The sequence below is a fragment of the Manduca sexta genome, chromosome 10 (assembly GCF_014839805.1).
Source record: "Manduca sexta isolate Smith_Timp_Sample1 chromosome 10, JHU_Msex_v1.0, whole genome shotgun sequence".
In the NCBI taxonomy this organism is placed as follows: domain Eukaryota; kingdom Metazoa; phylum Arthropoda; class Insecta; order Lepidoptera; family Sphingidae; genus Manduca; species Manduca sexta.
In genome coordinates this window covers 4959277-4987241 of record NC_051124.1, presented here as the reverse complement: position 1 = coordinate 4987241, position 27965 = coordinate 4959277, and the positions used below count along the sequence as shown (strand labels likewise).

Sequence of the window (27965 nt, the reverse complement as noted above, 5' to 3'; positions counted from 1 at the left end):
TGACCAAAAAGCCGAGCGCAAAGCCATTGTACCTATTACATTTAAATTTACTTTAATTACCGACATGTTCAGAATACCCAGTAACACGAATTTGAAAAGTAAGTACAAATGTTTCAACCTATTTCATAATTGTTTGCGCTGAATATTGACTGAGCAATGACTATGAGTATTTGATATATTACGGATTGATGGATGGTTGGATACAATAGATGCGCAAATTTAAAGAAAACAAAAGAAACTGTTACATAGATGATGCTACAAGTTTTTTGTTATTGGAAAAGTTATAATTAATAATAAAGTACAAATATTGGTCGTCGAAAATCCCCATCACTGCACTTTGTCACATTTGGAATTTGTACACAAGATTTAAGTCTATTGTGGTAGCTATTCCTACTACCAAGCAGCAGCGTCCATGTACTTTAGTAATGTGCTTTATAGAACATTATAGCCAGTGTAACTACATGGAATTGTGAGCCTTAATATCTTATGGCCGAGAGTGATATCATCATCAAGCGCTATAGAGTTCCACGCAGCACTTTGTAGTTCAAACTTCTGTACGAAGTTGCTATTGTTTATGGTCGTTCGTAACGTTTACAATAAGTAGAGTGACATGCTCTTCTCGTTATTTAATCGCAAATAATAAGAAATGTGAAACCAATAACTTATGAACTGACTTGATCGAAACGAATATTTCTATGTTAATGATAGTAAGAAAGAAAGTAAGAAAGCGAAGTAAAGCGGCGATAGCGTAGTTGGTTGTGGAACGGACTGCCGAGACGAATGTCCGCAGGTTCAAATATCAAGGGCACACACTTCTGATTTTTCTAAAAAGATTATGTGTGTATTCTTTGTGAATTATCGCTTGCTTTAACGGTGAAGGAAAACATCGTGAGGAAACCTGCATACCTGATAAGTTCTCTACAGGACTTTCGAGGCTGTGTGATGTCTACCAATCCGCACTAGGCCAGCGTGGTGGACTAAGGCCTAATCCTTCTCAGTAGTAGAGGAGGCCCGTGCCCAACAGTGGGACAGTACATAATACAGGGCTGATATTATTATTATTATTGATAGTAAGAAGATACACTAACTGGTCTTAGACCGCGGCTCCCTGGGCCCGTCCACCGTCACCTTGATGGCCTTGTTGTAAGTGGTGACTTGCGGCGGCGTCGTCGATATCGTTATCGTTAACGTAAACGATTTGCCTGAAACAAACAAACGTATTGTTAATATTGTTTTATGTACGTACATTTTGTGAGTAATTTTATTTTTTTAAATTAAAATTATTTAATAACTTTTCAGATATCGTTTTTGAATGTCTTTTTTAACAAATACAGTTTTTCTAAATTACGATATATATTACACTTAGTAATATTGTATTAATTTATAAAATCATTCTACAGTATATGATAAAAAATATATACAGTTTGAATCTTTACAAAGTTTTAAATTTCTTATCCAGTACTAGTAGATATGTTAAGCAGATACAGATATTCATGACACTGCGCTGGCGCATCGTCGCGCGTTGAGGGTTGGTTGTATGTAAACTTATATGTTAATATTGTCATGTGAATATACGCTCCTCTCGATTTCACAAATTTTACGTTATAGATTATTCATGAAAAATATTTTCTTCAAACCCATATAAAAGACAAACTTACAATCTTTACAAATGGATCCACGAGCTGAAGCGAACATGTTTGAGATTTTCCGAAATAATTTTTACATAAACCCCATATTTATTCAATAAAACAATTCGCCATGACTGCATCAAAGCGATTTAAATAATAATGGCAAACTAAAATATTTTTGTACAAACTTTTCACTCAGAGTGTAAGCGATAAATTGAATCTGCGGTCGATTCTCTTTTCGGCGAGTGCCCACTTTTTGTAGTTCGATTTTGATCACTTGTTCGAAAAGTTAAAAATTTATTGCCGGTTCGTTTTCAATTTGTTTGTCGAATGAATATTCTGTTACGCAGTAGACGTCACCTATCCGCGACAAAAATGATTGTCAGCGCGAAATTGTTTTACTCACACAACAACAAACAATACCGAGACCATTTGTATTAATTTTACAGCAAGTAGCGATCAAAGCGAGTGGCCATCGCCTACATTACTTGTTATCAAACATCGAACGTATAAAACAAGCACTCGAACGAAACAATCTCATTGGAACGTGTAGTGTGTAAAAGAGCAACTCATCGGCAACATATCAGAGCGCGTCACAAACAGCGCGCCGACCACTTCATCACGGCGTAACGCCGCCAGTAAAAAAACATTCCCATCTGCGGAAAAACCACAGTTAATATTAAATGACCGTCCGTCAAAGCTGTATTGTATAGCGCTTTGCCGGCCGCTCGCTGCGGGATGCAGCCAATACCGATTTTGTGATTTTTCCGCCGTCCGCCTCCGCCCCCCGGCCGACTCCCTGTATGGGGGCGCGCGGGAGAATGACATGTAAGCTTTAATGGGCCCCGGAGCGGCACGCCGCCGGCTACACGCGAAAAAACTGAAAAAAGCCTCATTCATACGTGATTTCATGTGTAGGCTACTTTCTGCGGGCTCAGCGGTGGCGCTCGTTAAAAATGGACGCCGTACACGCAGCCAGCTTGTTGCGGCCTATCGGAGTTTATTAACGTGAGCACCGACGCTTGCACCGCGTTGTACTAACAAGTGTTTTCGTCGCTTCCCGCACGGGCTGACCGCCTAGCTCATTCATTACTTACATCATTTGGGAGATGCGTTTAGATTGATGGATCTACCAAAGCCGTCTGTTTGTTAACCATTAACACTCGGCCTGCGCGATTTCGATGTACAAAGCTATTCAACATATATGTGGAGGTCATTAATTCGTCTAATGACAAGGTTTTGATTATTTTGCTCGACGTAAAATAAAGTCTCTATCAGCTAGTGAAGACAAAGACATTAATTATTTAATTTTTTGTCATATTTAAATATGTTTCAGTAACAATTAATAGGTATTATAAATTTCTGACAGAGTTCAACTAAATACGTACCTACTATAATGATAAAAGTATATTGGCATATGACAAACTAGCGAATACTATATCTGCATACGAACTTCGTGCTATTAGGATCTGAGATAAAATGTTTGTTAGGATGAAGCCTTGTTAATATAACATGATTAAGCCGAGATAAAAAAAATGCCTTATACATTGCGATCTATGACCTTGTCTATAGCTAAATGTCATCTAAAACCATTCAGTGGTTACTACGTTGACACACAAACTTCCAGTTATAACACCAGTAAGATCCCATTATATTTATGCAGTTATCAAATAGCATTTAACGTTCCAAAAAGCAAAACCCAACACAAGACACGATAACAGACAGGCGAGGACGGTGCCAGCCGCCGCGTGCCACCGGCCCATCGGCGAGCCTAAATAAATAACCCTACTTAATGTAGCGGGCACACGATATCAGCGCCGCTTTTTACGAGCTCCTGCTTGTCGCGTTTGACAGGGGAAGTTTTGCTTAGGTGTTGGACTGTTTAGGGTTAACGGTTTGAAGTGTCTTATTCTGTTTCCGATTTTATTTTTGGGGGTTAAAATAATATCTGGATTACCAAATTTAAAGCTTTTATGTTTGGCAAGTTTTCGTAGGCTTGGGGTGAGTTTATTAGAGATAAGGAACTAAATGCTCATTTGCTATATTAATTTGTGTAGAGAAATGTTTGATATTAGGAGATTTACAAATAACTCAATTTAATGTAGCGGGCACACGATATCAACGCCGCTTTTTACGAGCTCCTGCTTGTCGCGTTTGACAGGGGAAGTTTTGCTTAGGTGTTGGACTGTTTAGGGTTAACGGTTTGAAGTGTCTTATTCTGTTTCCGATTTTATTTTGATTGAGGGTTAAGTTTAATATTTAGCTGACATATTATGTTAACAGCTTTACTTTTTTATGTTCTGGAATCATTTTCAAGATTTTGGTATTTTTTTTACAAGAGGGGAAGTAATGTGTTACTATAGGTCTAAAAATATTTCGATTGAAATTAATACAATGACGATATATATTTTATGTAGGGCATTTTTTCAGGGTCAGATAAAATTTATCCATCAAATTAATTAATTAAATATACATGCTAGAAAAATTTACAGCTCTAATAAATACGACCACCATTTTTAAATACTTTATTTTATATTTTTTTCCTATTAATAAATTTTAACTGAATGAAAAATCAGCTCTTAAAATAGACAGAGCTATGAAAAAAAAACTATTAATGACATGTTAAGCGACGAATTTTTACGAGCTCACTTTTTGCCTGCCGCGTTTGAATTGATAATTGACATTGAATAAAGTTGTTTTACGTGCCTATTTAGGGTTATAAAAACTATATCTGTAGAGCTAAACATGAGTTGAAAGGACATTTGGATCCTACGTGTGTATTAGCCTCGGCAAAACGTAACTATATTAACAAATCAATCTCAACTTTCAACAAAATCTCAAGTAGACATTTAATTTACGGAACTCTTTAATGAAGCAAGCTTAAGCAGTGATTTAAGAGCTTGCACTGAGCTAATTCGGCGCTGTTATATACATAAAACTCAGCTGTCACACTTCGCCACATATTGTGACTTACAATATAATTTAAGCTGACGGTAATATGGGTTTATTATATAGGACAGGGGTGGCCAACTTGGTAAGACCCAAGATCTACTTTTCACTGATGATACTCTGTGCGATCTACCAAGCTACCAACATCTAAAAATCTTAACTGAAACAACATAGTTCAGTGCACAATTTATTATTATTTTGATTAAAAAATTATACAAGACGATGCGTGCAGCAGTTAGTTATTAGGTATGTTGCGCGATCTATTCTACGTATTTATATTTTTGCCTTACCACGATCGACTGGACTTGTTGTCGCGATCGACCAGTCGATCGCGATCGACCGGTTGGCCATCCCTGATATAGGGACTATCTTAAGATGCCGACCTTAATTTGACACCGTCTTATCTGATATCGCACTTCAGAGCGAAACTTATATATTTGTATATAGAAACTGAGTTGCATCTAATACGGCCTCTAGTCGCGCCTCTGTCTAACCCTTCAAGTTGAGTTGACATAACCTTTTACCATAACCTACATACTTGAGAGTTAGAATAATTTCGAAAATATGGAAAATCTATCAACCCTAATTGTCTTGGATAGAAGCCCTAACACCTTTATTATTAGAGAACCCTTATGCTCAGCAATAGTACAGTTATTACGATAATATCAACAAAACGTACTCGATCAATAATAAAAATAAATTAATTTTAAGCTATTGTCGGAAATCTGTCTCGATTATTTTTAAAAATATATAAATTCATTCAAAATTAAATTTAATGTTAACAGTATATAGAATTTATTTTTGTATAAAAACGATTTACAAAAACAACACCGCCGAATCTAGCGGCCTGATGATGTAGTGCCGTTTTACGAAATCGCTGCTGGCGGCGCTGGCATTGATAGGGTTAGGTTGGCCTTAGGCGATAACACGATTGTTAACGGTTAACTGTTCTGAATTTTATTTATTTGAATCGCATACGGGTTAAAATAATTCAGTTTTAAAATCACCGTCTATTTGTTCGTATTGTTTGTACTAAATTAACTTTTTGTTACCATGTCTCTTTTACGTATAGAGACATAGTATTTCTTTATAAATATGCATATGGTGTTGAGCTTTGGATTTTTTTAGTAGTATATATTAATTTGTGATAATATTGTTAAATGTATGTTTAGTTGTAACAACGATGAATTTGCGTGAAACTACATAATATTTTTTCATTTATTTTCCATTTCGTTGAGAAAAAATACACAGCCTTATGAATAAATATCAAAATGAAAATCATATAGTTTCTTTAATTGACAAAAATAATTAAAGGACATTGTTTTGTGCCTGATATAATTTCAGTTCCATATTCAATTTGAAACATTCCTTAAGTACACATACACTTCACACCACATAGGAAGCTAAACTAACTTAAATCCGCGCGTTTTTTTTATTGAGAATCATTTTTTTTCTTTGCACGAAATAATTTGCTTCTATTTTATTTTTCTAAAGAGAAAAAAAATGTTGATAAGAAAAAAAAGTGTATAAGCGTTTTGAATTTGTTACTTTGTTATTTGACTGTATAGTCCACAAAAGTAGCTGAACAATTGCAAAATTTCAAAACTCCTCTATGAATTAACTTCAATCGAAATATATTTTTTCTTTATCTAAAATAAAACCTTTTAAGTCTATATTATTAAATAGAAAAAGATTCCAGGAGAAAACAAAAGTTTAAAGACGATTTGAAATTTTGAATTTGTTCAGTTATTTTTGTTGCTGACTATACGTCCTATTAAAAGTCTGCAAAACTTTATTATCTAGACTTCTACACAGCTTAATAACAAGACGAGTATGTTTCTTGATTGCACGATGTTCTTCAACGTCTCTGTTTGGGATGTCGCCTGGTAATATCTGGCCCTAATATTCAGAAATTTAATATTTCACTAACTTTAATACTATTTTAAGTTACTAATTCTCCGAGACATTATCGTCTGTATATTTGGCGAGAATATTTTGCTTTGTTATTAGTGTTATTACAATTGAACTGTGTGTTGAATTAGTCGTAAAAAGTGTTAATTTTTTAAATTCTTTAGGAATAGTAAAATAGTGTTAGATTATTATTACGACAATTTAAAAAGGCTTTCTGTCTTTATACAAACATAGCTACGTATAAATAACATTGTTAAGAATGAATAATAACAAAAAAATAGATTACCGATTGTTTATTTTTCGTCTTAATTATTTAATATACAAAAGAATATTCAAAAATAGCGTTTTCCAGAATCGAGGCCACACATAATGAATGCAATTAATAGAGCCGTCTCGTAAGTGTAGTCACATTGCCAACCCATTGTGCCACTTTAACTTCGGCGACGCTTCCTATGCGTCATCAATAATGAGGATATTCCTCTTTAATGGCTATTAAATATTATTGGAGTTGCAAATCAAAGTTTATACACATTAATAAAATTGTTATATGCACGTTTAATCATCCGAATTATTTTTGTGAAAACGTTGCAATCTATTTTCTTTTTCGATAAGGGAGGTTTAGATGTCATATTATGTATTCTATATTGGAGATTTATATACTTTTTTGATCATTGCTTAATCTTCCTATAGTATTTACTTTTTGACAACTATATCATTTGGTTTACGAAGAAAGGACTAAAACAATGTTTTATTCAATTGTTGAATAAAAACAACAATCTCAAAGTATAGACAATATAATAGCACTCGCCGTTCACATCATTAGAACATTATTTACCGTAAATAATAAATTATATTGATGTGATTACTTTCTAACGTAGAAACCATTTGTATATTTTAAATAAATAAATAAAATAATATTATGAAAACTTACGTGAGACATATTAAATAATTCGAAAGTAATACGGTTTTACTCATGTGTACTACTACTAATAATAATAATATCAGCCCTGTATTATATACTTGCCCACTGCTGAGCACTGGCCTCCTCTACTACTGAGAAGGGATTAGGCCTTAGTCCACCACGCTGGCCTAGTGCGGATTGGTAGACTTCAAACACCTTCGAAATTCTTATAGAGAACTTCTCAGATGTACAGGTTTCCTCACGATGTTTTCCTTCACCGTCAAAGCAAACGATAAATTCACAAAGAATACACACATGATTTTTTAGAAAAGTCAGAGGTGTATGCCCTTGGGATTTGAACCTGCGGACATTCGTCTCGGCAGTCCGTTCCACACCCAACTAGGCTATCGCCGCTTACTACTACTACTACTACTACTAAATAAATAAAATCCCAAGATCGTAAAGCCCGGTCCACACTACGCCGTCGGCAAGCTGGCGGCGGCGACATTCCCTTAATAGCTGGATGCAATCCAATTTGACAGCTGTCAAATACACTCGTCGTCGTGTCGCAGTCGCAGCGATTACTAAGCGATGTCGGACGTAACAACCAGCTAATGCCCCGCGCGCTAATTGACTGAATTAATATGCCGACATGAGGTATTTGCAAGACTGATTTGGTGTTATGTGTAAGGTAGAGGTATTGATTTGAGTGTTCGGTTGAATGGATGCGAAGTGAAAGTTATATTTTCATAGTAAACGGTTTACAATTAATCTTGAAGTGACCTGGATGATGTGATCATGACAACCTGTTTTATAATGAGCTAATACGGGTGCATAGATTAGCTTAAGAAATGTGAATTTGGAAGGGTTTTTAATTAATTAAGCCGTAGGCCATCTTTTAAAAAATCATATCAGGGATACTGCTATCTTACATAGATTAACTAACTTAGTTCAGAGTGGAAGGCTTTCGGAGACGAATGTCGGCAGGTTCAAAACCCAATCTGACATCACATATCTGAATTTTCTAAGGTTATGTGTGTATTCTTTGAATGATAATATCTTGCTTTAATGGTGGAAACCATCATGAGAACCGTCACACCTGAGAAATTCTCCATATTATTTCAAAGGTATGTGAAGTCTGCCAAACCGCACTAGGCCAGCGTCGTAGAGTAAATTTCTCACTAAAAGAGGAGAGACGTGCCCAGCTGTGGGACAGCATATAAAACAGGGTTGATATTATTATATAACTTATAAAAGCATTCCTTATATATCTATAGATATAAACTTATAAAAATATTCCTTATAATAGATATAAATAAGTGACGAGAATAGCAAAAAGCTCGCCCAATGGTAAACACCACGACTGCGCATAAAAATACTATCTAGATTCTAGAACTTTGTCTACTGAAACACTATTATGCACTCGTTACCCTGAGAAGTTTGGTGTTAAGACTCTTAATGCCCAGTAATTACAGGCTATAATGCCACACAAATAGCATTTTATAAATTCTGTAAGGCGTACGTGGTTCACAATATTGACAGTATGTTTCATAATAAGGTTACGGACCCATAAAACCTAACGAACTCGGAACTACATCTCGCGTTATTTGTGAGTCACAATTTTTGGTTTCTATTGATATGTGATAAACTTGGCTGGCTCATTATCATAAGATAGTATAGTAATTTTTACTTATGTTGGAAAAACGAAATTTAAAATTTTCATGTTCCCTTTATTTATCTTTCCGGGAAGATTGGTGATTCTTATTAAAAATAAAACAGAATTACGAGATATATACATAGATAATTCAATATATGGATAAACTATAACAAAACCTTGTAAATAGTGAGCCAGCGACTTATCAATTAATCATTTTGTTACAAGGTTAACGATGTATTATTTCGCCAATACTTAGAAGGAACATCAAAAACCTAACACGGAAACACTTTAATCTTCGTCGGATTCATTTCAAAAACCATTATCCAAACAAGGTCGGTTTATAGAGCGTGTTTGAGATGCGTGACGCCGCAAAGCATAGTTACGCAACTTGCGGATTGTGCTGTTAGCGCAACTACCCCGAAACCAAGGGGCGACCGTAAATGAAATGGTAGTTTTCCATCGCGGCTAACCGGGTGCCCGAGTGGCCGGGCGGCGGGCCGGCGGGTCCGGTAGGTTTACCGGAGCTCGCTGCGGCCACGTTATGGTTGACAAGGTCTATTATGGGTGACGTGCGTGGGGCTGCCGTCTGCAATGTTTGCGTGTTGCTTTGCCGATCGGATTTCGGTTTGTGTTTTGGTTTTAATCTGCTTGATAAGGTTTCGTGCTATTTTTATGAGGTTAAAGGATATAAATTTAGAAACATTGACACTCAGACTTGATTTGATAAGTTGAAAATCAATGTTAATGAGTCAAATGTTATGTTATCCTACCCAACATAGAGAGCGTGCTTACAGATTAAACTGACTGATCTTTGTTTTTTGGTCTGAATACATTGCCAAAGCATTAAATAAAATCGAGAATAAATAAGAAATTTGTAATTAAAGTCAGAGACAGTAAAATGGCACATCGGCACTAACAAGTCACAGCCTGGAGCGGGATCAAACGGAAACCCATAAAGCGTGCGCGTACGATAATTAAACCGTCCCGTACATTCGTCTCGCACGCACCGCAATATGTTCAAATAAAGAACTCTTCAAAGGAGAATTTTTTATTCAAACGGCTGCGAGACCGCAGGCAGCGCGCGCCCCGCCTCCACGGAAGAAGTCGTTTTCCCGACATTTTCCATTGGCTGGCGTACGAGAAGGCGGGTCGCTTCTTCTTAGCTCGACTCGAGACTAACTTTTCATTTGCACAGCACTAAAATATAGCTCAGGATTAAAGCGTTACGTGGAACTTCGGCTTGCGGTTTTATACTAGACGCCTTTTTTGTTCGGCCAGCCTAAGTAATATGCAGTAGATCTTCAATTTCCATTAATAGCTTATGCGATGTTCTCAAGGGATTAAGATTTGTGTTTACTTAGATGTTGGTGTTGGGATTGCTTACTCCGTCTTTCATTAACTTTGGTTAGCTTACGTCGGTGAATATGCCGTGAAGTTCGTCTATTTTCTTTTATGTGAAAAGGTTTGCTTATTAATTATATTGATTAATAACCTAAGATAACAGTTAATTAATGGTTGAGACTTGAGAGGCTTGACCATTTTATGTTAGTTACCATCATCGGTAACGATTTTTGTGTGATTAATTTTTATTTATTTAAATGGGTGATATATGATACAATATGTGTTAGATCACCGTGCGTTCGAGTTTGGTATTTTTGATTACACTAACAAGTCGTTGACCTGGTGACAAACTTTACGACGATCACAAATGTTTAATATTACTTAGATGACAAAAATCAGCACAGCTTTGAACTACATAAAAGCAGTCGTATAAAAATATTTAGAATAGTAAAATTGTGGGGCGCACTTATCGCTATGTCGGGCACTAATTCTAAACAGCAGCCTTTAAGGTCCGTATTAGTAGACGCAACTCAGTTTCGCTCTGAAGTGCGATATCAGCTAAGACGCTGTCTAATTGAACATACAATTTCGAAAAGGGCACATCTCATAAATATCATATCTAGATCTATATAAAGAAATGTATATACAATAACAAATAACAACAAAACCTGTAATTTTTTATTGCTAATTGTCATCACTATTTAATAAACCCATATTAAAAACTTTGGTGCAATTCTGTAAAAACCTCAGAACAAGAACAAGCATCGTTCTGAGGTAAAAACACAGGGTGAATGACTTCGACGTCTCGAGTGAGATTATGACAATGCCAGTGTCTATCAAAATTTTGTTTACAGAATACCGATTAGCATGATGTAACATCTCACTAATGAGTAACTGAGTGTACTTCGCTTTACCGACTTTGGCACCTTATGGTACTAGTATAGATTTCAGTGCGATTTCAGAAGTGAGCTCGATAGTGAGATCTTACAGAATAGCATAACTAATTCAATAATATTTGAAGTCACCATATGTTACAGATTTTGACAGTTGACTTTTGTTTACTACACAGTGCTGACTCAGCTGAGAAGAAACTCTTAAATGGAAGCTTAGTCTTGGCTTATCAAATAGTTATATACATTAAATGTCTCTTAAGATTTTACTCAAGGGTGAGATTGATTTATTAATATGGTCCTAGCTGAAATGAAAATACAAAAAAAAAACAGCCAGGAATTTAAGTACATAATATAACTTTAATATAGAAATATGACGATTAAAATTACTGTCTTAGCTATAAGACTATAAAAACATATATAGCATCACGCCTTTTCCTCTTTTAAGGGGTAGATAGAGAAGAAGGGCAAACGAATTCTCTGGGGTTTGATATGGCTTCGTCATAATCATTTTTTAATAGTTCATAAAATTTTACTGTAATTTAATTACTGTGGCCTAGCAATTAAGTATATTACAGTAAAATTCGAATGTCTCAGGATGACGAGCGCATTGGAGTGCCTTGCACTTTTTTGTAATTAAGGTCTGTATCATTTTGCAACCGTTTTTGGGCGGTTGTATTGCTTACCATCAGGCTTACCATCAGACGGGCGGCATTCTTGTCTAGTCAATCTACTGCAATAAAAAAATACATAGTACTTTAACTTATAGGTACTTCTATGTATTATTATTTCTTCTTTTTATACCCGGGTAGGTAGTTGCAGCGATCTCTCTTTGGAGATTTAATAGGGTTATCAAATCCCCAAAGAGAGATCGCTGCAACTCAAGTTGTATAAAGGATTTAACTCAGTTATACATTAAAACCAGACGCATACTTAATTTAAATTACCTTCAAAAGGTATAGGCTCCGGTAAAAATACGAACCAATTGCCTTACATGTGCTTGAATACAAGTATCTCCCGCCTACAACTAATATACGCTGGCGCATCCACGAGACTAAGTATGCAACTATTATCACTAATGAACATAGACTGATAATTATAATTTTATTTAACTTTCCATTTTGTCATATTAATATATTTTTTAAGCTTTATATTATGTCAAACATTTTATAGCAACAGCAATTTAGATCCAAGGTGAAATACACATGAAGTGGCAAACCGCCATAACACTACTGTGGATTTGATTTGATAGTTGAGCGTATTTACATTTAATTAACTCTGTACATCGCATTACGTCGACGAATTTTGTAATATTGAACTAGATTTTCTGGTAAAACGACGCGTGCGCCTATAATTATGTATTGTACTACATATGCCACTTCGTAGATGTGACCTGCGCCGTGGTAGTGGTTCTTATGGAAGAACTCGATATCTTGCTTCTAATTTTCATTCAGCCATTGCATTGTCAGTGGAGTTGGGTCCATATAGAGTGTCGACTGACAAGAAATGTCAGCCGACAGTATTATACCGGTCTGTTGAAACAGAATAGACACAGGCTGAACCCGAAATGTAACGGGCTTACGTGGCTACTATGGCGAACTATACACCTTGTGTATGGTAGTCGCTATCAGGGCGTATACAAGTGTCATACCACCAGCTCATTATAGTGAGATTTTCCGTGGTCAACACTTCCCCCTTCCTTTTCTACTCTAATTGTTTGAATCTGGCAGAGTTGCAATGGAGATCTCTTAAATTCAGGCGCCACTTAATTGAATAGCTTTAAGCATATTATGCTATTAAAAATGTGCAGAGAAATATTGATCCGTGTTATAAAACTATAGTTTTAATTTCGTACTTACCTATGTCAAATGATTAAAACAGGTAGTTTTTAATAAGGTCACTTTTGTAATCTTTGTGTTTGTAGGTAAGTAATTCATCTCTGTATTAAAAGTAATATTTTTTAAATTAGATATTTCTTGCAAACCTTTTTTTGAATGCAGCAATGACAACTTAATTGTCTGCCTTTGGAACTCTTCATACTTTACACAATCACAGACAGTTCACAGAGTTATGGCTCCATTTGTTTTCTTTAACAAAAGGCTAATTTAAAAATAATAGGAAACATGTGCGATTTAGGTCGGCTATCTGAATAATTTTTCCATTGCTATTGCATAACATCGTTTAAAAATGCTTTGGGTGTTCCTTTGCAAAATTGTGGTGATTTTGCTAGTGTAATAATAAATATTATAGAGGCTCTAGGACGCAATGCTGTGTAAAACCGCCTAATGGATTTCTGTGAGTTTTGACACTGATGGATTATTTCCCTGAATAATATGCGATGGAATTTGACACTCTGAAAGTTCATCACGAGGACGGAGCAATACCGCTTCATAATATTTTTAGTAAGAACGATTTCTATACAGAAAATTACCTCAGGAAATATTAATTTATTTTGAACACAGTAAGTTTTTCAATATATTATTTATCATCGCTGTTTCAATTCTATATAGTAAAAAAGGATTTGGATAATTCTTACTAATATAAATTTGTCTATTAAATTATAATAAATAAAATGATACATAATAATAATCTAATTCGAAATAAGAATGAATGAATCCCTCCTAGCCAAATTTCGGCCACGGCGGCTGAGATCAGCCAGGTACACAGGAGATATTATAGCGCACAAGTGTGTGCGCAATACGCAGGTGCACTCTCTGTTCCTTCACTCTCATAGTTCGGTGAGACGGCGATCCGACATGACCGGAAAGAGGTTTTACGTGCTTTCCGAGGCACGGGGGTATCACACCGCCAACTTCCTGACTCCGAGCTGCGACTGAGTAATTTTTAAGATGGAAAAACCCAGTCACAATAATTTTGGCCTGCCCGGGATTCGAACCCAGGACCTCAGCGCGGTAGTTGTACTTGTACCGTGTCCCGAAATAAGAATAAACACTTATACCAAAGATTAGAATAAAGTAAAATCGATGGTTTAAATTACGTTTTGTAAAATTAACAATACGCTCAATGGAATACTTAAAGCGTGTACCTACAACCTGTGGATCAGAAGTCCCAGGTTCAATTTCCACGTCCAACAAAAATGTGTAAGGTTTCCTAAAGAAATTGGCCCGGGGCTGGAACCCACAAAAGGGTTTGACGTCAAACCGACGGCCGGTTATAAAGGATGAGCCAAACTTTTTCTACAATATGCTTGAATAAATATGTTGCGCAGACGCCACATTCGAATGGAATAAGAATTTAAAGGAGATTGAAAAATATTTTGTTACCAGACTAGACTTTCTATGTTCTTACTCCAACGGCCTATATTCTAAATCCACTAAATTATAGAAAGATATAAACCATGACTATCATAGTTGTTTCTCAAACCTATCATCCTTCACGGGGTATTACGCTATAAAATTCAAGCGAAGTAGACACATTCGAAGTTTATTAACAAAGCACCTGGGAAAATGCACTCTATGCTTCTTCAGTGTTACCAAACTGACAATAAATTACTGTTCAAACCACTAGAAACCACTGAGTCTGATTTTCTGGATAGCGTTTTTTTGCAGTAGTTTTTTTCGACATTTTTGACGACCTCATCCCACTATTTTAAGCAGCAATAGCTGTATTATGTGACAAAATGTGTATGTTTTAATGATTTTACGTCTCTCGTATAAACTGTTCTAATACATACCAGTTACTAAAACTAATATTTTTCCGCTAAAACGCAGGTCTAACAGATCAGTTATGTGGTAAATCCACTAAGTTGGCAGCTCTGTTTTATCATATTCCATCACTTCGCTGTGGGCCCAGTACGTGTTGTAAGAAAGGCACCGCGCTGTTCGCGCACATGTCATGGGGCAATTAGAATTAGGCTTAAATAAATATAGCTCATAGAAATGCTGTAAGGCTCATACTGCGTGACGCTATAGCCAATTGGTAAAAGGTTATAATGTAACTGGTCACAATAATTTTCCTTAGAGGCCCGATGGGATTTTATATACAGGGTTATTTCGATATTGCAATAAATAAAACGTTAATAAATGTTTTACGTCTGCTAATATTGTGCCAAAATCATAGGTAGTAGGTATATTAATCATAGTAGGTATATTATTAATTAAAATGATTTTTATTGATATTAATTTTGTTTGAAACTTACACTTTTTATTTTACATCTATGGCTCGAGTATAGACGCGCGGGGGGGGGGGGGGGGCTTCATATCAAATAGCGGAACCTGCTAAAAAAAGTATAATTGTGAAAAATAGTATAATTGTGTCGACTGACGAGGGATAATTATTAACCAGAAATCAACAATTATTATGCGACAAAGCACATTTAATATGGTCAATGTCTTTGGTAAGTGATTAGTTCACAAACATTAAACAAACAAACAAACCAACAGACAAATATTAAAAAAAAAATTGTCACGAACATTAAGCATACGAACGCACCGACGGCCAAATATTAAAAAAAAAACTATTGTATTCGATCTTTTATATAGTCCCCGCGTCTCTCAGATTATTTTTTTTAAATATATGATGTGCAGACACGGAAAGTCTACAAATTTATTGTTTGTGTTAATAGATGACTTATGTTATATAGGTAGATAGATACCTATAATACACATACATACACTCACGCCTATATCTCGAAGGGATAAGCAGAGGTGGAATTGGTGCCACTACTTTCCGCCGTGTTTATTCCGTTCCATAATTTGATAGGGGCAAACCTATCGCCATATCGGGCACAAATTCCAGTCCCCGGCTGATACTGTGTAGAAAAACCTAATATCACTTTGCCTGACCCGGGAATCGAACACAAGACCTCAGCACTACAGTTGTACCGTGTTTCAACAAGGCCACCGAGGCACTCATAATAGTCTATACCTATAATATATTGTTATTTACGTGACTACACTCTGTTTTCATTTGTTTTACAAAATAAAAGTAAGAATGGAGAAATGGTATGATATATGAGGTCCTATATATCACCTAGGATACCTTCGCGATCAAATCTAACTTTATCTGAATCTTAGATCAGCGGATAAGGTTATATTTTCCTTAACATGAAAATTTGAGGGAAGCATTATGCCCAACGGTGGGATATTTGACAATTAAATACATGGTGAATCAATGAAGTTAAACTTATCTTTTATTGTGTTTGTTATTGTCAGGTGAAGGTTCTTATGAAAGAAGAAAAACAAAAAATTGCACGGAAAATTAGAAAATTTAAGAAAACTTGACGACAATATTAATTTTACATAACTGTCAGTGGTTTGAAATAATTGTCAGCGATCGACAGAATGCGCGCGTGCATACATAGTTAAGACAGGGCAACGTCTGTCGGGTCAACTAGTAAATATTATAAATGAAAAAGTTTGTGACTACGTTCTGATCTTCGAAAGTTAGTTGAAATTATACATTAAAACCGCTGAACCAATTCTGATGAAATTGAGCATACAGGTAGACAAGGCACCACATTAAATAATTGTGCTACTTTTCATCCCGGAATAGGCTTACACCTAGTAAAATATATATTAATACGTGAAACTTTCTACCCCTTTTTAAGAATATGACGCAGACGGAGGTATATGAAATTTCGTACTGTTAAAGTCATCGATATATATGTACTACGTACTAGATTTGGCGTTCTGAATATTCACTGTGTTCAACTAAATTGACCTACAATCCATTCAAACTGACTTTAGTATGGTCAATATTGACAGGTTGTGGTTGTGTACTGAGTGGTGCTCATGATATAAAAACTCGAGTCTAAATGTAAACCTGGATTTGAATATAAAATATGACTAATAAGGTAAATAAGTAAAATTATGTGTTGTTCAAGTGAATAACAGTAAGGTTTTGGTTGCTATTTTAGTTTAGATTTTGAACAAATAGTTTATATAGACGTTCGTGTCTATAGAATATAATTCAATGTTTAAGTTTACATGGAGAAAAAAAGAAAACCAATATTTTTAATATAATACGGATAAAAAATACATTTAATTTGCGTTAGACACAGGTTTATACTCTTTTGTTTATGGTTAAAGTCTGTGATCAAATTTAGAAGAATTTTGTATCACTACATTTAAAACAATGTATGTAGAAGAATATTATTATTAATACTGAAAACTATACTACTTAAATTATTTTGAAGTATATGTGGCAATACTAGAAATAAATTAAAAAAAAAAATAAGTTGTGTAAAAGTCTGATAATTTGTTTCGATATGTTTTTTTTTCTCCTAACATATTTAACCACGTTATGTATTTTTTCTTAATTATGATAAGTTTAAATTATTTTATTTGTAACAGCTTACTATAAATGTTACATTTATGGTTTATATTTCGTCAACATAAAATATGTTATTGGCCGTCGGAATTAGAATTATAAAAAAAATAAATTTAATTTATAATAACACCGATTCATTAACAAACGTCTCAAAATTAAGTTAAATCAAATTTAACAACAATTTAATTGCAAGGTTAGTTAAGTTGCGGTTCGTTTTTTCCGTAAACGCGATTAAAGGTACGAAACTCGGCAAAGTTCAGCGGGCCATTTTATTTGTTTGCAAAAAGTAAACTTTCTTAGAAAGGGCGGGCGGGACATCCCGTTGGGCGGAAATGGCCGCCCAAATCTCCCGCCCTTCTTATTTGACATTCACTTTACTTCCTTAACTTTGCGGGAAAAGTTTCTAATACTTACCGATGTCACTTTACTTTGGATTAACTTGACAACACGTTTAAATGTTTTCATTGCGTATTTAGCGAGTTCTAAGAACAATCAATTTGTTTGTTTGGCACGGTTTGATTTTTGTTTTATTTTGTAAGAATGTTTTGCTGCGGTGCCGCGTTAGATCGAAATTATTTTTCGCTTTTTTTTAAAAACTTTTAATACATATTTAAATCTTAAATTTGTTTAAATTATATATTTTGAATAAAACTTATTGGATTAATGAACAGTATAAGGGAAATCAGATTTATAACACTATAATTCAGTCGTATAACTGCACCTTCAGCACTCACCGCGACCGCTGCGGCCGACGAATCTCAAATCGTTGAACTTTGCCACCTGATTTTTCATCACCGCAGAACTGTTCCTTAACTCCGCGCAGCAGTTCTCGTCGTTGCCGGCGCGCACTGTGACCAACGTGCCGTCGCCGACGTCGCCCAGCGCCACCACCTTGAACGCCACCGGCAACGTCTTATTGGACCGCCAGTGCGGCGGCAGTACTGTGCAAACAAAATGGGGGCTGCCGGTCCTCACGAGCTCCCCAGGATGCTCCGACAAGAAGTCCCCCAGGGTCCGCTCAGCCAAGATATCCGACGTCATCTTGGTGTAGGTCTCGTGGAGCAGCGTGGAGCTGGTGTCGGGCGACACGGCGCCGCTGCTCGCGCCCGTCAGGTGCATCCTCGACACCCGCGCGCGCTGCGTGCTGCACATAGAGTCCACTGTGTCGGCACCACCGCTACATGTCACTGCACACTGCACCTCGCCGGTGTTCACCGCGCCCGCACATCGTCCTCACTCGCGGCACTCATCATCACGCGTGACCAGGACTCACTCCCGGTCCACTGTCGCTCCCGCTTCCGACAAACGAGGATGACGACAAGTGACAACTCGTTGCTAGGGAACGCGCGCGTGGCCACTTGACGCGGTGACGTCACGGGCGGCCTTGCCACACTTTTTTCCCCGGTGAATGAAAAGTTCGGCGGCGGGCGGGCGAGGGATGAGAGGGGCCGATTTTTTCCGGCGTAGAGGGGTGGCTCCCCCGTACGCGGCGAAAAACTTTTCCCTAGTTTTCACTGACGGCGGCACTTTTTGCGCGGCGCGTATTTACGCGACGAACGCACGCACGTCCCTCTCACTTTCAACTCGGTCGGTGAGTTCTTTTTTTAGTTATTTACAGTTCGGTTTTGAGATTTGTTTCGTCAGTTGAGGTCGGCGCGTGTTCGCGCGTGGGGTGCAAGCGCGATGCGTGCGCCCGGGATCGCGGCCGTAGTGCGACTCGTGGCGCACGGCACTCGGTGCGAGTGGTTCAGGCCGCCCTCGCAGCGTTCAGCGTTCGCTTGCGGTGACCGCACGCGGTGGCTATTAATACGCGCCGTACGTCCGCGCCCGTCGACTTCGGACAAAGTTTCGCGGGCGAGTCGGTGCGGCTCCGCGGCAGCGGCGGCGGCGAGCGAGAGGCGGCGACGGCGCGGGCGCGGCGGGCGGCGGAGCGCACTTTGCGGTCGGGGTGGGTTGGGTTTAAAGCCGCCGAAGGATAAAACATACAAATAAACACGTGTTCGCGCCGGCGCGAGCGAGAAGTGCGCCGCTCACAGCAGTGCAAGAGGGACAGAGCACTGCTCTTGCGGCATTTAGCAGCCGCTCAGCTCGGTGGTGACTCGCCCGCCGCCGCCGCCGCCAACGCCGCCGACGCCGACGCCACCGCCGCCACCAACGCCACCGCCGCCACCGCTGTTGATACAGCCACCGTCACCAATTCACTTGCGGCATTTCAACTTGTAATTGTTCTATTTAGTACCATGGAACGTGCGAAGTGCGCCAACTAATTAATTTTAGCAACTAAATAATAAACATGTGAGATGTGATATTATGTGGAATAAAAACAAATATTTTGTAACATTTATCTTTTACTTTTTAATGCAAAGTAGGCAATAACACCACAGTTAATCACCGCAATAAAATATGAAAAGTCTTGTGTACAAAATCTAAACTTTAACTAACTGTCGCGTCGCGTCATATTGAAAATCTCTGAGAGTTTATCACAATGTATAGTTGTGGTGGTAGGTAGAGTGTAGGTGTGTGGGGCCGGCTCGGGGAAGGGTTTGAAATAGATCGAGTTAACGAAGCCTGTTAAGTGTTGCCGGGGCGACCGTATCTCAAATCTGCTTACGAGATAAGTCTAGGTTTAGCACATATTAATACAGACTGGCAGCCGGGGCTGGAAATAACTTCACACGTATCCGCAACTTTCACACAACATGTAAATAACGTTAAAATTTACTTTACAATTTATACAGGGAGTATAAGAAACTTTTCAATTTTGAAGGTGAATTAAAAAACTATTTGATTTAATTCTATAAATTAATTGTTTTTTTTTTTTCAAAATAACGAATATAGTATATAATAATTATATCTTCATCTAGAAAAGGGGTTCTTTCAATTTCAATTTAAAAATAGTATTATTTTTACTTCCATTGATACTGTTTTGACATAGACTTTAATACGTTTAAGTAAATTCATAAAAACAAAACTTCAAAGTATGTACATTGTACAAGGGTCCTAGACGTAATAATACCAAAATATTTTCAACACTCTTTTAAAAACACAGTAAACATTTTTAACAATACAAAATTAAAACAATAAACGACATAATGACGTGTTTTTACATCATTCATAATCGCGTGGTACACCCGCGTGACAACACTCAATAACTTTCTTACAATTCGAGGCGCATTTCACACCCTAATCTCTTTTAATAGATCTTATTACAATAGTAATAAGAGTGAAGAGATGTCGTGTGACCTGTGAACCATTAGAGTCCAGTGCAGCTGTGGATTTCACATGATACTTCCCATAGTCTCTCGCGTAGAGCTTTCGTATGTAATGACTAACATTTTATGGCTAGCACATTTTGTTGGTGTTATAGATCAGTCACCGGATTTAAACATAATTTTTGAGCGGCGATAGCCTAGTTGGGTGTGGAACGGACTGCCGAGATGAATGTCCGCAGGTTCAAATCCCAAGGGCACACACCTCTGACTTTTCAAAAAAATCAGGTGTGTATTCTTTGTGAATTTATCGTTCGCTTTAACGGTGAAGGAAAACATCGTGAGGAAACCTGCACATCCGAGAAGTTCTCTATAGGAATTTCGAAAGTGTGTGAAGTCTACCAATCCGCACTAGGCCAGCGTGGCGACTAAGGCCTAATCCCTCTCAGTAGTAGAGGAGGCCCGTGCTCAGCAGTGGGCATAATACAGGGCTGATATTATTATTATATTGTTTAGAGTTGGAGAGATTTAACTTATAGATTTTTCATATGAATCCTATGATAGTCTTTCAATTATCTTGTTATGAATAATAGCAAAAGGTTTTTTTTATATACTTGCACGGCCATGTGATCCCACTGCACCTGATGGTAAATGCAGAGAGGTCCAATAGAATGTCGACTGAAGAGATATGATTACCCCTCGGTAGTCGGTACAATTATGCCGGCCTGTTGGAACTGGATATACACAGGCTGATCCCGGAACGCGACACACTTACGTGCGCCACTATGGTGGATTTCAACATCTTGTGTACGATAGTCGCGATCCGAGCATACCACAATGTACTACCGCGTTAAGTGCGTAAATTCGCCGAGATCAACCATACTAAACTTCTTAATATGAAATTATGAATGACCGCTTCAAACGCATGGCTAAGTTCACTCCCGTTTTCCCAAAATCAATTTATCACTCCAGTTAATTCAACATATTCATAAAATGATCTGGATACGCAGCGCATTAACTAGTTTTTATAAGAGTATTTGGCTTTAAACATATATTAATTGCTAATTTCGAAAAAAATCAGCTCAGCCAGGTAGGTTTTATTCCAAGCCCAGACTTTTACACGATCAAAGTCACAAACAGAACCTATATCAAAAAACTGAAGCAGTGTTTCAAAAGGCCGCTGTACCGCTAAATTCCGAATGAATACGTATATACAAAAAACAAGACCTCAAAGGTCCATCGTAATAAAGCTATGCAGATAGGTCGGTCCGCTGAGCAAATATTGATTGTAGCCCCCTTACAACACGAAATCAAACCTTTTATTTAAGTCCGTGCACACAGAGGGCTCATTGTTTGCGAGGGCCAAGGGCCGAGGGAGATAGTTCAACAACCCTTCCCGGTGACCACTAGATGTGCACATTTTAATGAGATTAGACATTTATGCAGAAAATGCCTTCTTAGAAGGTTAAAGACCCTAAATGTCTGCATAGTTGCTGTCGATACTCATAAGGGTGGCACATATTAATTAGCTTTTATGTTTTTTTACCGATACATAAAATTGCTTTTAGGAAAGTTTATGATGAAAGGTATCACTAAATTGACAATTAGTGGAAAGTGATCCTTATGACCATATAAATGTTTAGTTTTCAGGCTAAAGAAAATCAAGAAAGCCTGTTCTAAGCGATATTATCTGTCTGTAAGATATCAATCTATCACATTATATTAAAATAATATATTCACAAATAAACAGTGACTATAATAAAAAGTCAACATTCAAAATTACGTGTGTACTCTATCTTAAAAGCATAGTGCTGTTCTCTTCCTCCACCGTACCATTAGGGCAACTAAAATTTATTTTAACAATTTTAATATTAAAACGAAAGAGCATAAATATTCAGAAGCTGCAATCCGGTGTAACAAAAGGGCAATGTAAGCTCGGTAAGCAGACGGGCATTTAACCAACAGATTGCAATAAACATAGCGTAGTGGACGCGTAGCCCACTGCTACGCTGGACACAGCTTGACTACGGGGAACAGGCGCGCCCGTAGAGTCGAACAAATGAGTAACGCGAGACTCGCTACAAAATTTATATATGTTAACGTTGAATAACACCAATAAAAGTGGACTATTCCAAAAGCTTCTTAAATAAAGATTAATAAAAACAACTTTGTATTTATTGTTTTTCTATGTTGAGCGACATTTTTTTTTTTAATCTTTATTTATTTCGAGGTTTTTATCCAGCTAGGATATGCCAACCCCATTGAGCGACATTTATGATCTAAGGAAGTGACATATGATAGTGATCAGGGCTTTACTGAAATATCACGAGCGAATGTTAAATAATGGATAATAAGGTCATTAGAATATAAGCTAATGGTAAACTATTTTGTGAATTAGTTATGATACCTATAGATCTTATTTATAAAATGATCTTAAAGCTACCGTAATCACTGTAATAGGGTATCTTTGGCAAATATTTTTTACATTTAGAGTATATCTTTTGCTTGTTTCTTAATTTTCTTCCACGTTTCGGAGTATAATAAATGTAGATTTTTTTTTTAAGTTATCTAGCAACTAAGCCCCAGTCTCTTTGATGGTGTGCAACAGCCTATAATTTTTTTTCTTCGCTAATACATAATTGTGTGTACCATATTAACATGCTACCCTTGTGCCGTAGATCATCAACTAATCTTAACATTGTCAAACAGTATTGTCTTATTAGACAAGAGCCGTTGAGTTACGAAAAAAAATATTGTCAAAATATAAATATTAATTTAAACACTGAGACGACTCCACGCCACGCCGTGGTCAAGTTTCTAGCCGATCCGACCGTCCGTCGCCCTCGTTAGAGAAGCTCAAATTAATGCAGGCCATTCTCCCACTGACGCCGCCCAGTTGTTCTTAAATCTAATTACCATGGCCGATGCTGCCCGCTCCCGCTTGCCGCTTGCGCCTACCTCACGGACACGCACTGATTAATTAGTCCAGGTACCCCTAGTTTTACTCTTTAATCGTGAAAGCTGTTAAATTTTCTTTATGTATTGGTAATTCTTTAGACTTTCAGCGTAATAAAAACCGTAAGTTAGAACAGTCCGTCAGTCAACAGAATGTTATATGAAAAGAAAAAAATATAATATTCAGCGATCATTTTTTAACTTTTAGTTACCATTTCACACACGTATCGTGGCGTAATAATATCCTAGGCATAATCGCATATAAAAATTACTGTCTGAATAACAAGTATGAAGGCAAAGATTCTGAAATGGCATCGCGTGCTGCGTTCGAAATGTTCGCTCTCGTAATGTGTACAGGTATCAGAATACACGAAGCTTACGTTCTTATTACTACTTATATGAGAAGTACCATCTACTTTACACCTCGTAAAACTATGTAATAGTTGAAAACGACTACCGCGCCTTTACAGGCAAACTCAAGTCAGCCTTATGATAAGACAAAAGTGACACTCTTACCAAGTGTCAAATAGGTGGTGGAATACATCCTCCGAAACATAAGGTACATTGATTGCGCTATCAAATTGTTTTCACACTATGTAGCGAGACCATACATACATCCAAAACTATTGTGACGGAGCGTTTAAATGTTCTCGAAAGGGAAATTGGGTGATGTCCATTGAATCTGAGGTCAATTGAACCACCCTATTAAATTCCAAGGGCATTAATCCTGTGAATAGAAGAGAGTCACTTGTATGTACAATCTATGTAACAATTGGCCGTACCTATTATAAAATTATATTTATTAATAAATCATAAAACATTCTCAAAAACTATTTAAATTTTTATCATGAACTATATTTTATTATTCACTAAATCTATTAACCTACTAACTTAACATAAAAATAATAAAACAATGCGATCGAACTTTCTCAATGTTTAAGCTGAAATCATAAAACATAACAATGCAATAAAAAGTGTTCGCAGATCTCCATTTTGTGGTAAAACAGCATTTTACATGTTATTCAATTCGTTTTCTTAGAACGGTGCGATCTTGCTGGTTGTAAAATATATTTTACATCTTGTTTTATTACCTCGTCGATGGCTGACCAATTAAATAATGAGAAATAGGGAGGGGAGCTCAAAAAAGATATTAAGGGCTTATATTATCTCGTAGGTTAAGCGCGGGAGATTAAAAAGTGACAAAACTCTTACCATTCACCGACTAAATGTGTACTTTTCAATGGTAGAATAACTTTATATGGAATTTTCCACTTAATGTAGGTTTTCTCCTTAGATATTATACATGTATAGGTATGCCATTCGAACGTTTGATGTTTTTGGAAGACAAGTTATAGAAAATATGATAATGTAAGTTCCATTTTTATCTAAAAAATTTATGTTAAGTATTTAGTTTGTCCTTAATCTTGCACACTATTCACCTTACAGAAGGTAAGCAGCAGTAAGCTGTAAATCAACGTTGCTTTTCAGTGATACAGTGGTAGTAGATACTTGGTTTATTTGGGGAAGGATAGTTGTGTCCGCCCGGACTGGGATCACCGCAAACGAAGTTTAAAATACGCCGTAGTCTTTTAGTTAGTCTCTTAGATTTCTTATGTTCATACACATGTTAGACAAGATGTTTATTTGATAGTGAAATGTTCTCGCCGTCCGCCCCGTGACCATGACGGCTGCAGTCTTCGAAATATTGGGATAAATTTAAAAAACAATTTAAGCGACGATAGCCCAGTTGGGCGTGGAACGGTCTGCCGAGACGAATGTCCGCAGGCTCAAATCACAAGGACACACACCTCTGACTTTTCTAAAAAATCATGTGTGTATTCTTTATGAATTTATCGTTCGCTTTAACGGCGAAGGAAAACATCGTGAGGAAACCTGCACAACTGAGAAGTTCCTCTATAGGAATTTCGAAGGTGTGTGAAGTCTACCAATCCGCACTAGGCCAGCGTGGTGGACTAAGGCCTAATCCCTCTCAGTAGTAGAGGAGGCCCGTGCTCAGCAGTGGGCAAGTATATAATACAGGGCTGATAATATTATTAAAAACAAAAACCGTGGTAAAGTCTGAAAATTAGTTTTATTCCGATATCCGCCATAGTGGCTCACGAAAGTGTACCATGTTCTAGGATCAGCCTATGTATATTCGGTTTCAAACAGGCTCATCTAATCGTGTCGACTAGATCGCTAGTCGACTGATGAGAGATGATTTCACATCGGTGAAATCATCTCTCATCAGTCGACTTTCTATTTAGACTCTACTCTTACTAGGTGCAGTGAGGTCACTTTGCCATACTCGTATAAAAAAACTACCACGGTAGAGCCGACCCATTCATGTCATAGACAAATATGTCTCCAGTTCTACTATTCTTGACGACTTATCAGAAGGTACTGTTATTATATAATAATAATAATAATAATATCAGCCCTGTATTATATACTTGCCCACTGCTGAGCACGGGCCTCCTCTACTACTGAGAGGCCTTAGTCCACCACGCTGGCCCAATGCGGATTGGTAGACTTCACACAGCCTCGAAATTCCTATAGAGGACTTCTCAGATATGCAGGTTTCCTCACGATGTTTCCCTTCCCCATTAAAGCAAGCGATAATTTACAAAGAATACACACATAATTTTTTAGAATAATCAGAGGTGTGTGCCCTTGGGATTTGAACCTGCGGACATTCGTCTCGGCAGACCGTTCCACAACCAACTAAGCTATCGCCGCTACTTTGCCATACTCGTATAAAAAACTACCACGGTAGAGCCGACCCATTCATGTCGTAGACAAATATATCACCGGCTCTACCAGTCTTGACGACTTATCCCACAGAAGGATGCTGTTATTAATCTTACCAATATTACAAATAATAATTTCTGTGATGTTTGAATGTTTATTACAATGAATTGCGGTACAGTATATTGTATATACAGTTTGATTTCGTAAAATGTTTAAAGCGAGCAACATCTAGTAATAAACGAAACGCAATTATATAATAAAATATTTACCCCTACTGTTGGGCAGAGCGAAGTGAATAGCCGTTTGGGTCCTGCGCGAACTTTTTAAACTTCCACAAACATGTGAGGGCGCGCCGCTAAAATACAAGTTGTTGGCGAGTTTAGAATTGTTTCAACGAAAAAAGAACTTTAATTTCTACATTTTAAAACAAAAGTCGGATGGGATAATGGCATGGACGTGTTCTAGCGCTTGACAAATATACTTTGATGAAAATTTTGTTGTCCGTGAGCGCTCGTTTGTGAAATATCTTTCTTGTGACTGACAAAGAAAACTGATATATCTAGGTATCCTGATATATATATCATATCATATAGTCTTTTGTAAAATGTAGCTAAATACTAATAAAGGTTTTTTATGAATCCTTTGAAGGGGGTTTTATAAGTATAGTTACTAATGTATCTCAAAATGTATGAAGACGCAGCGGGTATTTTATACTGTTGCTCGGAAACAAATATAAATGAATTTAATAAATTTGTTTCATTTAAATTCGAGTTAGGAATACTAACATAATTTATTCAACCACCTTTTTCTTATACGAAAACAGAATTCTGAATATCCAATAAGAGAGACCAATAAAAGAATTCGTCAGTATACTCACAATTAATGTATATGTATATAACTACGAGTACCTACGCATAACAGCGCGCCTTTGCAGAATGCCTCACATCGCTTCTTGGTGGATGGAATGCAGGTGCAGACAAAAAGTACCTCGGAGCCGGCTTCAAACGGAAGGGTCACCGGTCTCGCACTTCACACTCGTTAACAGGAACAGCGGCTCCCAAACTGTCACTTTTATCTAATTATATTTTTTTTTTTCAGCACGAAATTGAGAATACCTGATGGTAAATACAGAGATAATATTAACCATCGTCATACGTAATTTATACTGCGAGTTATCGTTTATGCGATTAATAAAGAGAGAGATCTTGAAGAGCAAATAAAATATGATAAGAGAATCGCTTATTGGAAAATAGTATGTGTAGAATACAATTGCTATATCGCTGGCTTACTATTATAAAGTCCTATCGGAATTTTTGTGATAGAAAATGAAATCTAAAATTTGCATGTCGGTAATAATTGGAGAAGGCAATAATTCATGGCTCCCTCTTTATTCTTTGGAGGGATATTTGAAATTTTTACTGACAAAAACATACAATTATGTTAAATATATAATATAATTTGTGAAATACAACAGATAACCTT

The 27965-nt window shown here is 37.0% G+C and overlaps 1 protein-coding gene across 2 annotated transcripts in view; it reads right to left on the bottom strand.

The window, feature by feature from the left end:
• Positions 1-19419, bottom strand: part of LOC115440233 (runt-related transcription factor 3) — a 36438-nt gene extending 17019 nt beyond the window's left edge. For both annotated transcript variants that reach the window (XM_030164450.2, XM_030164451.2), the window contains exons 1-2: positions 18303-19419; positions 1089-1202 (exon numbers count right to left, since the gene is read on the bottom strand). In XM_030164450.2, coding sequence (XP_030020310.1) covers positions 1089-1202; positions 18303-18720 — 532 coding nt within the window. In that variant the 5' untranslated portion in view covers positions 18721-19419. The remainder of the gene's footprint in view (positions 1-1088; positions 1203-18302) is intronic.
• Between the last annotated feature and the right edge of the window lie 8546 nt (positions 19420-27965).